The 11,836-nt window shown below is 29.7% G+C and overlaps 1 protein-coding gene and 1 pseudogene across 1 annotated transcript; both read left to right on the top strand.

Annotated features, from left to right (window-relative positions):
- Positions 1–1,788: 1,788 nt before the first annotated feature.
- LOC114398929 lies at positions 1,789–3,723 on the top strand (annotated as a pseudogene).
- A 3,148-nt stretch (positions 3,724–6,871) lies between these two features.
- Positions 6,872–9,570, top strand: LOC114400750 (caffeic acid 3-O-methyltransferase-like). Its single transcript, XM_028363374.1, has 4 exons — positions 6,872–7,441; positions 7,509–7,819; positions 8,101–8,165; positions 9,114–9,570. The coding sequence occupies exons 1-4, from the start codon at positions 6,999–7,001 to the stop codon at positions 9,411–9,413; spliced, it is 1,119 nt and encodes a 372-aa protein (XP_028219175.1). The 5' UTR covers positions 6,872–6,998; the 3' UTR covers positions 9,414–9,570.
- Positions 9,571–11,836: the final 2,266 nt, after the last annotated feature.

Below are 11,836 nucleotides of genomic sequence, written 5' to 3'. Positions count from 1 at the left end.
AGTCAATGCTACCTTTAATATATTGATTACAACATTTATTAAACATTATATATATATATATATATATATATATATATATATATATATATTAAATCTAATGCTATTTTTATAAATTAAAACCTTCGTTGTTTTTTAAAAAATAATTAGTTGAAAATATATTTAAAAACAGAACACGGAAATATATATTAATAGTAATAGCTTATATCTTAGTAATTTTTATTGTTAATAATTATACTACATACTATATATTATATTTAATAAATATAGTTTGTAATGTTATTGGACGGTTACGAAGAATGGAACTAATTCCCACAGTAGGAAATTGTACCAACTTCGAAGCTCTATCTGCCAACCAATGGACGGTCAATTTTTTGTAATAATATATTCCTTTTGATATTTATTATTTGAGAGATTTTGTTTATAAGACATATGGTTAAATTAGTTTATTATTACTTTAATTTATTTTTTAAGTTTGATTTGATTTTTTTTCTTTTCAATTTAATCTTTTAATTTTAAAAATTAATTAAATTGAGTCTTTTAGTTTTTTTTTTATTAATTTGGTCCTCTAATTTTAAAATTTATTCAATTTGATCTCGTCTTATAAATTAATTTGAGTTGAGCAGTCTTGACGTAGTGATTTAAAACTATTGATTTAGTTTATATAATTATATCAAATTGAATCGATTTTAAAATTTACTAATTTAACCTAAAAAACAATATTTGTATTATAGGAAATAATGAACTAATTTAACCTATTTTAAAAAGAGTTTATAAAGCCTCTTATGCGAACCAATACCTGTTATTAGTAATATAGGAAAATTGAATTTCTTTCACGTTACTCGGTTCCTATAAATAAAAGCTAGAGGTAGAGGAGGGTATTTGTATTCTATAGCTAGAGAGGTAGCATTAGCAAAGTGGTTGAATCAATGGACAGCAATAACATGACCCAAAAGCCAGTACTGCTTTGAACTTTGAAGTAGGGTCCCTCTAATTTCATCAGGCCACTTGCTGACCGTCCAACCCTCTCATTCATCTTCAAGACCTTCATGGCCCCAATCGCTCCCACATCATCCAACAGATTGCCCAAGCTTGCCAAAATTATGGATTTTTTCACCTATGTAAACTTCATTAATTATTATATTTTTTGTGACAATATAATCTCTTAAGTTTTTAAATTTTTATTTTTATCTCTTAAATAATATCAATTTTCATTAATGATTACTATTCCATACCACATGTCATATTTCACAATTTATCACGTGTGACGAAAGAACTAGTATAATGTAACACATAAAATTTAAGTACTAAATTAAAACAAAAATATAAATAAAGAACTAAAATTTTGTTTTAGCTTATGAGTTATTTTTCTTTATCCCACTCTTTATTTTCTATTACATTATTTATTATATCTATTACTTCATCTCTTATTTTTTTTTTCCTCTTTATCTCTCCTTCTTGCACTTAAATATCCCAAATATTGGTATGTTTAAGATTTTCCCAAGTCAGTTAAATTCTTTATTCATTGCTGCCTACGATTGATTATACTGTGAAGAATACAAAGTAAAATGCTCTATTTACATGATTGAAAAAAAATAGATTTTTAGGTTGTCTATGAAAAAAAAAAAAGAGAAAAATTCTCTCTTAGCATGATTGAAAAAATAGAGAACAAAACAAAGTATAAAGAAAAAACTTACTCTTCCTTAAATACGCTCTTTTATGTTTTAAGATAGATATGATACGTGGTCTGTCCTAGCTCACACATGCATGCATCTTCACAGATGCAGGTAGCTAGTGCCATTCAATTGACACAGAGCGAAAGAATTGGTGATTAACCTTACGTTTGTGTAAAATTTGAAATGAATGAAGGTGACAAAGCATGGTTCCAGAGGGTGTGATTGAAAAGATGATGAAGGTGTCAAGGGAGTTTTTCGGTTTACCAGAGAGTGAGAGATTAAAGAGTTACTCCAACGATCCATTCAAGGCAAGCAGGGTGTCCACTAGTTTCAACGTGAATAGTAAGAAGGTTTCCAACTAGAGGGACTTCTTGAGACTTCACTGTCACCCTATCGAAGATTACATAAAGGAATGGCCCTCCAACCCTCCATCTTTCAGGTAAGAGTAGGGTATAGCATATATAAAATTAAAGGGTAGGCCACCTTAATTTTGATCCAACGGTGATAACCATACTCCTTCACAGTGAATGTGGGTGATCAAATTCAGATGATAAGCAATGACAAGTATAAGAGTGTTCTGCATCGAGCTTTGGTCAATTGCAAGAAGGAGAGGGTGTCCATTCCATCATATGATACTACTAGAATGTCTGGGACAGGGGACTTTCCAAACAAACTTGCCTCGATATCTTCAAGGCCTAAGTTCGATCCTTTCCTCAATACTATATGCTAATCAAAACAAACTTGCATCTTTTCAGTACCATGTCAAATTTCAATGTATTGGGATTTAGGGTTTAAATTTTTTATTATTATTGTTTATTAAGTGTAGGTTTCATAAAAAGTGTTTGAAAGTATTTTAGGGTTCAAATTAGTAAAGTTATCTTTAATCATTATTATTTTTGTTTAGATTTTAAATTTTATTATTTTTATTTTAGCTTCTTATTTTATAAAATAATAATAATAAAGTGTAAAAAATTAAAATAAAATTAATTTGTAAAATTAAGAACTAAATTGATTATCATAATAAGAATTTATTGAAAAAATAAATTTCTAATCGTAATTGTTAACACACACCAAAATATAATATACAATACAAGTTTTTAATGTATGTTCGTAAATACGTGATAAAATAAAAAAAAATCAATATATTTATTATATAAAAATATTAAAAAAACATCAAATTCTTATTATTTTAATAATTCAAAATACTTAATTAACACGGTATATTTAAATTGATTACATCATGTATACATGACGCATAATAAAAAAAAATATGAATTTCGCTAGCAAGTGTTTTTATGTTATTTAATTTATTTTTGTAAAAAAAAATTAAATAATTTTATTACACCTTATAATAAGTAATAACAATGAAGTTTCTTAAAAAAAAATAAAAATGAAGTTTTATTGCATAACTTTCTCTCTAAATCCTAGCAGCAGCAGCAATTTGTATAACCCACTAGAAAGAAACTGCGCCCAGTTAAGTATGGGTTTGATCCTCATTGAATAAAAAAAATAACACAGTAAATTTGTGGCATATGCATAAATTAGATTTAAGACGTCATGCTTAAAAAACTGAAGTCCTCTAATGCGAAGCAATTCCTGTTATTAGTAGTATGTGATGAATATTGGAATTTTGATTTCCTAGACGTCACTTGATTCCTATATAAATGAAGTAGTTGAATCAATGGACCCATAAGCCAGTACTGCTATCAGACCTGGCTTCCACTGTGAAGCATCAGGCCACTCATCGATCTCCAAGGCCTTCATGGCCCCAGTCACTCTCACATCATCCAAAACATTAGCCAAGCTTGCCAAAGTTATGGATTTTTTCAGGTATGTAAACTTGATGACTTATTACACCATGATGAACAGAGAAGATGTTGCAGAATACAGCATGAAGATGAGAGAATTAGCGTTGAAATTGGTGGAGGCAATTTCTGAAAGCTTAGGTGAGAAGGCAGTTGGGAAGCATGGACAGCACATGGCAATGAACTACTACCCTCCGTGTCCAGAGCCAGAGCTGAGACGTCATCACCATACTCCTTCAAGATGACGTACCTGGCTTGCCGCTCGTTGACCATTCCAACATTCTACTGTCCTTCACCTGATGCTGTGATTGGAACAGAGGACTTTCCAAACAAACTTGCCTCCACATGTTCAAGGCTTAATATGCTACTTAATCAAAATTTGTGCCTTTGGCTTCCAGAGTAGTATGTGGAATTTGCATGTATGTCTTTCTTTAATTAGGATATAATAAATGGCAAATATTTTCTTACTGATAAAATGCTTCCCCTGTTCAGTGATTGTCACTCTGCACGCATCATTATGTATGGTATAATAATTAAAGTGTGTAAAAAACCAATGACACCTTCACCAAGTCTTTCAATTCATGAAGCCACATCTTTCCAAGAGAATTCAAGGGAAAGGTCAAGAAAAATGAAAAGCATTCAAAAAATATATAGTCAAACTAAAATTATAAGTGATTTGTTTTGACCAAGACATGGAAAACAAAAGCTAGATATAAGCAAAGGAAAAAAATCAAAGTCATTAAGAAGAAAGAATAAGTAATAGTTACCAAATCTTCTCAAGAGTCACGAAGCAATTAGGATCAAGTGTACATTCTAGTTTAAGAAGATTGTCATGTAAAAGATGGAGCTAGTTCATATAAAAAAAATTATAAGATCAAATTACTGATATTTTCACTAAGCACCTGAAGTTTTAGTATTTTCTGATTAGGAGGAATGTTAGAAATAATAATTAGAAATAAAGTTTTAGAATATGAATGGTTATGAGTAACTAAGCAGTAAAGGACATAATATTATTGTTTAAAGGTTATTGTTTATTCTTATGTAATAATTCAACATTTATCATTAACACGGTGCATAATTAGAATTTAAATTGACTATTTTTTTATCAATAAAAACTTGTCCATTGTATTTAAATAGTGTACTTATGTGATCTGTATGTGTTATTTTTTTTTGTGAGACTCTTGAATATTTTTACAAATTTTGATTCTTTGGATCAACTTTGGAATTAATTTTCAATTTGAAATTTAATTACATTTAAAGTTTATTGTCATTTTTAAGGAGGTATTATGTGAAGATTGAATCCAAGTTATTTTTCATAAACTCAATGTATGTTATCAAGAGTTATATTTGTCGAGTTGAATATAAGTTACTTAACTATAACTAAAATTGCTTAATTTAAAAAAATTGAGAGACTAAAATTATAGATTTAAAAATTGGAGATTAAAATTGTAAAATTAAAAATTATTGGATGCCAAAATTATAATTTACCTTAATTGTTTCCCATGAATCAGGATCCCGATTCATGCAGCACGTGTATTTTTTTAATTTTATTTTAGAGAAACCCGTGTATTCTTATTAGATGAATATCATCTGGTTCAAATTTCAAACGTGCATTTATCAAGATCTCCATTCAAAGCTTTTCGCGTACGTGAACGCATGAAAAATCTAACAGCAAAAGATGGATCCATGCTTAACAATCAGATATATGTTTTTTAATATTTTAAATTACACGAAAAACCAATTTAGACATGGGGATCGCCTGTAGTTTAAACTTGATCTTGTTATCCTTTTTCCTCCTTTTCATTTCCGTGGCACGAAAAACTATCTCCCTCTATGTTGTCCTAAAACAGAAACAGAGTCTTTTTGAGGAGGCAACTTAAGGCAGGAGAGGAGGAAAGAGAAATTGAGTTAATTCAAAATTCGGTTCTTGAAGGCGACATGTTAATGTATGTATAGTATAATTTAGTTATTTCAAACTTTAATTTTTCAGTTTGATTTCAGGGACTAAAAAGTAAATAATTCTATATTTTTTGGAGCTTTTTTATTTTTTCATTTATGAAACTAAAATCCAATACATTTAATTAAGAGAAATAAAATTTATTTTTTTCATGATATTGATGTGAAGTATCTACTAATGAATAATCTTTATTTGGAGAATCTCACTAATGAATAATCTTTATTGGAGAACCTCACTGATTATCTTTAATGGAATCTTTACTTCCAAACATAAACACAAATATTTTTGAATGACTTAAAAATAAATCTTGAATTAGTTTATATGTTAACAAAAAAATTGGGTCAAGAAAAACATATGATGAGCAAACCAAAGGCTCCTTCGTGAATGGTCTAACATATATTCTCATTTCTCACCCTAATTCTATTGTATATAAGATAAAATTTAGGTATCATAAGTGCGCTGATGTTGTCTTTTAAGTTGAATTATAATTTTATCTTCATAACTTAAATAATAAAAAATAATAATACTAAAGAATATATATATATATATAGGATTTAAATTTGAGATCTTTGTTTAAGTTGATACAATTTTATTTCAATTGATTTTTGTATTCGATGGTAAATTAAAATATTTTAAAAATAATTATTATAAAAGTAAGACTTAAATACTTTTTTATTTATTACAATTTAACGTTTTATATTTTTTCACAAACGTTTTTAGCATTGATAGTAATCTGTCACTAGATTCTATATTTACATTACTTTAAATATTTGTTTTGTATCTCAAATTTGGGTCTATCTTTTTTACTCTGATATTTTTTAACTTCCTCAAATTTACAAATTGTTTTTTTTTTCTCTTGGTAGATTTTTAGTAGTTTAGAATGGGCCAATTTGATTGAGTTCCAATATCAAGACAATCCGATTAAAGTGTAGGACCCAAAAAAAAAAAACCTTCCCAATTGAGTCATTGGATTTCACCAAATCCAACTAGGTCATATCAATTTGTTTGCATTTTTTATAACATGCTAAATTGTTAATAGAATGATATATAATATGCTTTTATAATATTTTTCTTTTTATTTTGATAACTATATGTTCTTATCATATTGATCATGATATGGTATAATATTTATGTGTTTATACATTTTTATTAGACTTATTTATAGTCATCCAATAATTTTTGTATTTAATTTTAAAAAAATAAAAGTTCTTAATTATTTAATGATAATACCAACAAAATAATTTATAATAATAAATAATTATATAATATTTATAGTTTGATCATAACAATAAATTGATCACATTTTTAAATATATATTTTAATTTTTTAATATATATTTAAAAAAATCACCCACCAATATTAATTGAATTTGGCGATTAGTTAGATGTGTATGTATCTACTTTGTACAATGCATCCTTATGAAAAGGAAATAACATGACCAAAAAGGTAAGCACGATCATTGCGTGGTTTAACATCTATAGAATGGAAAAATAAACAAGAAAGCAACTAAGTGTACTAGTTTAAGCAGTAGAAGTGGAAAGTGGTTGCAGAGTAGAAGTCGAGATGGCCAACCTTCCAAATTCAAAGCTTTATGGGAAAGAGAAGATGAAAGGAGAGCAAGAATTAGAAGATGAAGAAAGCTTCTCGCGTGCTATGCTGCTTTGCAGCTCCGTTGTGGTTTCCATGGCGCTGCAATCGGCAACGGAGCTGGGCGTATTTGACGTGTTGCAAGAAGCGGGGGCTAAGCTCTCTGCGAAAGAGATAGCATCCAAGCTTTCCTGCGACAACAACCCTGAAGCAGACTCAATGCTGGATCGCCTTCTAGCCCTTCTAGCCTCTCACTCCATTCTTAACTGTTCTCTCATTCTCGACCACCAAAACCTGGGGACCTTTCAGAGGCTCTACACCATCACTCCCGTCGCCAGATTCTTTGCTCGCAATTCTGATGGGGTTTCCTTGGGACCCTTGATGGCCTTGCTTCAAGACAAGATCTTCCTACATAGCTGGTTATTCTCCATCCACCTCTCTCCCCCTCCCTCTTAAATATTACTAATCATGCGTATTCATTCTTAGGTCGGAGCTGAAAGATTCAATTCGGGAAGGGGGTATTCCATTCAACAGGGTTTATGGCACTCATGCTTTTGAGTATCCAAGGTTGGACGCAAGGTTCAATCAAGTTTTTAACACAGCAATGATCAATCACACCACTATAGTGATGAAGAAGGTTCTGGAGTGCTACAAAGGTTTTGAGAACATAAAAATGCTTGTGGATGTTGGTGGTGGTCTTGGGATCAACATCAACTTGATCACTTCCAAATACCCTCATATCCAGGGTATCAATTTTGACTTGCCTCATGTCCTAGAACATGCTCCTTCCTATCCTGGTATGATCTTTACACCTGTTGTTGGGGAAAACTGGAAAAGCAATAAATGAGCAACAAAATTGAAAAGCTTCTAACCAAAGTAATTTGGTAAAATTTATGAGTTTCACTAAATAGTAACATAATTAAATAATATCAATTGCCTACTTTTTTTTTTTAGTAATTGGCATAAATAATGCATGTCTACTTTCTTTGTTAATAATTAATACTCCATGTACTATCAGCTGAGCTGTGCATTGTTAAGCACGTTCACTTTCAAAAGTAAAAGCTACCAAATATTGCAGGAGTGGAACACGTTGGCGGAGATATGTTTGAAAATGTGCCTAAAGGAGACGCCATCTTTATGAAGGTAAGTGAGTAGTGGGAACCCACTTTGGTGCGTGATGACTGATGGTATAGTAGGGAAACAAACTCACTAAAAAAAAGTACTAATATTTTATTTAAAGGGAAGAGGAATCTTGTCGTTTTATAAAACATGTTATATTGTTACCAAAAACACATGTTTTTAGAGAACCAAAAACACATGTTATATTACTATACAAACAGCTTTTAAAATTAGTTTTAAGTTTTAACTTCTAAAAAGTATTAAAAATTTAGGTGTTTTATTTATTTATTTTTACATAATTACTAAAAAATTAAACGTATTTTTAATTTAAAAATACGTTCTAAAAAGTAAAACAAAGAGGCCCAAAATCATTTTATATTTAATTGAAGAAAAATTGAAATTTTATCTAATAGTTAAAATTATCTTTATTAATTGTAGACGTGTGGCAGACTATCATTCATATTTTATTGCTAAATAATCAGACAGTATTCAGTTATCAATAATATAATACTTGCTTATATCCAGCTACCAAGAAAAAAAATATTATTTATTTTTAATTAGTCAATTAACAATAATCGTTATCCAGTTAAAAGATTATTGCTCATTTGTGCGGGATTCAAAGTACTTGTGTGATTCTTTTATTTATTTAGTTTAAATATTACATTAATAGTTCTTATCTTCTATTTTCTCATGGCTGGTTTTTGTCGTTTATTTTTTATTTTTTTAAATTTTCGTGCAACTTGAAAAAAAAATACGAAAATAATCTCTTGGTCATAATAACATCTTAAGAATTAATCTAACAGTAAGACTTTTAAAATATTCTCAGAAATATAAATTTCTTTTAGATAATAGAAGTTATAAAATAATTATTTATAGTGGGACAGGGTGGAAATTTGTTTGAGTTCCCCATGAAATCATTTGCGAGTATTATCCATCTCCTTTATTTCTGAATTAACAAAGGAAACTGTGCAGTGGATACTTCATGATTGGAGTGATGAATACTGTCTGAAGTTGTTGAAGAACTGCTATGACGCAATTCCTGATGATGGAAAGGTGATAGTTGTGGAGGCAGTTCTTCCAATTATACCAGAGACGTCAAATGCTGCTTGGAAGGCCGTTTCCCAAACGGATGTTCTGATGATGACTCAAAACCCGGGAGGCAAAGAGCGATCTGATCAAGAATTCATGGATTTGGCAACTGCAGCTGGATTTAGTGGCATCAGATATGAATGCTATGTTCGAACCTTTTGGATCATGGAGTTCTTCAAGTAAACAACCATATACTACTCTGCATGCCCCTTTATGCTTTTCGTCATTTTTAATTAACAAAACACGCTCAGGTGTGTATTATCATAAGTTTGTTTTTTTTTAAATAATTATCTGATGAAATCTAATTCAGTTTATAAATATTAAACTCACTTTTTACTAACAATTATCTACAAGATTGCCTAACCCACTCCTAACAAAGGGTATTTACTCGATGTGCCAAATGGTGAAGTCTATTTTAGTCATGTTGATTCTGACATCGGTCAACTCCAGATTTTGATAAATAGAACGTCCAAGCTTTCTTGCGACAGAAGCAGACTCAATGTTGGATCGTGTCCCGACTCTTCTTGCCTCTCACTCCATTCTTAATTGTTCACTCGTTCCCAACAACCAAGACCTTCAAACGCTCTACACCATCACTCCCGTCCCCAGATTCTTTGCTCGCAATTTTGATGGGATTTCATTGGGCCCCATCAGAATTTTATAGATTCAATACCTACATTTACAATTGACAATATATTACATACAATTTTATAGTAATAATAGGAAAATAACTACTTTGCATTTCCTCCAATATAATTAAGTATTTATTACAATTAGTCTCAAATTGAACTTGTTGGAGCTCCTATACTCCATAAAAAACAAATAGCTTTTGATAAAAAAGAATTCATAACAATATGTAGGGGACATGGTCAATTTTGAATTTGCTCCTTCTTTGTTTCTAGCATTTGCAAATCTTGTGATTTTTCCTTTTTTAATAACAGCAACAAACTTATATTATGACTATAGTGGGTGGATATTATGAACTAAATTTAACCAAACTGTTGTTCTTGCATTCTATGACAAAAGAGTGTTATAGTATCTTGCAGAATAGTATTCTACAAATTTAGAATTGAGATGAGTTCAATAAGGAATGTTTCTATTGTGTAACATAATTAATAGTTAATTGACATAGCACATCTTACTTGAGTTTCCTGAAATCTGTACACCAATTCCAAGACCAATGCCTCCAACCATTTTTTTAATGTCCTTTAGAGACACTACAATATTTAGTCCTATAACACAAACTACACCTGCTGAGAGTTTGATAAATATAACATCAAAATATGATAGAGGGAAAATAGCATGAAGCAAGTCAAAAGTTACTACTCACCAAGTTGTGCTCTTACCAAGTACTGCATCTGCATCCAGATACTTTCAATTCAATGTAAATTTCACTTGCTTATGTATTGTGTTTTTCTAGTACTGCTAAGGGATTTAACAAACCAACTGGTGGGTATTGACAGTTTCATTCCACTTCTAGATAAAGTAAGACAGAAATCTCAAACATATAACCAAATCAATTTCTTACAACAAAAGACATTTTATATAAAAGATTACCTTTATATAAAAGAATTCAGACAGTAACAGAACACCAAACCAAGTCAATACTATTTCAACAACATTTCCCAAAAAGAATTTAGACTTATAAAAGACTATGTTTTTCACATTAACAGCTTTTCTATTCCTAAAGATTGAGTGAATAGACAGACTGTAACAAAACACTAATTAAACTAAACAATTACTTTTATATAAAAAGAAAGTAATGGAAAATAGCAAGAACCTAGCCTACAATGAAGGTGTGATTGAATGCTTCTTGTGAGCAAGGACTGTCCATGGTTTAGATTGAATGCTTCAAATTTGGAAATGAACACACATAAAATATTAAGCTTTAGTTAAATGAATGAATACATAATGCATGAAGATATAACAACCTAAATGAGAAATAAATACATAATAAAAAATGGTCAAATACCAAACCACAAAATTTTAAAAAATGAAGCTTATCATAAAGAAATACAAATTAATCAAACACATCATTTGTAATTTTGCGAGGATTATTGTGGTGTTGACAGGTGGCAAAGTATACCTCCAACAATGAGTTCCATTATTATAATTATAGGTATTCAATATTTTAATAAAACTCAAAGTTTAATGTACAACATTCATAAGACTAAAAGTTAAATGCTTTGTTTGGTTTACGAAAGAAAGTGAAAATAGAAAAAGAAAGGAGAAGAACAAGGAGTACAAAACTGTGATAATTTTTAGATTGTTTAGTAAGAAAAAACATAACCTCTCAAAAAAAGAAGTAAGAAAGAACATTAAAGGAAAGAAAGTTAAAAAGAAAAAAAGAATTGTTTTGCAAGTCAATTTCTTCTCCATTTTTCTTTTCCACTTTCTCAACAATAAAAAATTTATCATAAAAGTAAATTTAAATAATTGTATAAAAAAATTTCCCTGCTCTTTAATTGTTGTTATCCCACGTGGGACTTGTTTGATTGATTCAACAAAACCTACGAAAAACTTTCTGCAAACACAGACGTTTAATAAAGATCAAGTGTTCAACCCATGCAGCAATAAAAACAGCTTCAATTATGGGCCCACTTCAT

This window comes from Glycine soja, chromosome 19, assembly GCF_004193775.1.
Source record: "Glycine soja cultivar W05 chromosome 19, ASM419377v2, whole genome shotgun sequence".
In the NCBI taxonomy this organism is placed as follows: Eukaryota; Viridiplantae; Streptophyta; class Magnoliopsida; order Fabales; family Fabaceae; genus Glycine; species Glycine soja.
Note: the sequence above shows the minus strand (reverse complement) of the source record. Positions and strands in the feature narration are given on the sequence as shown.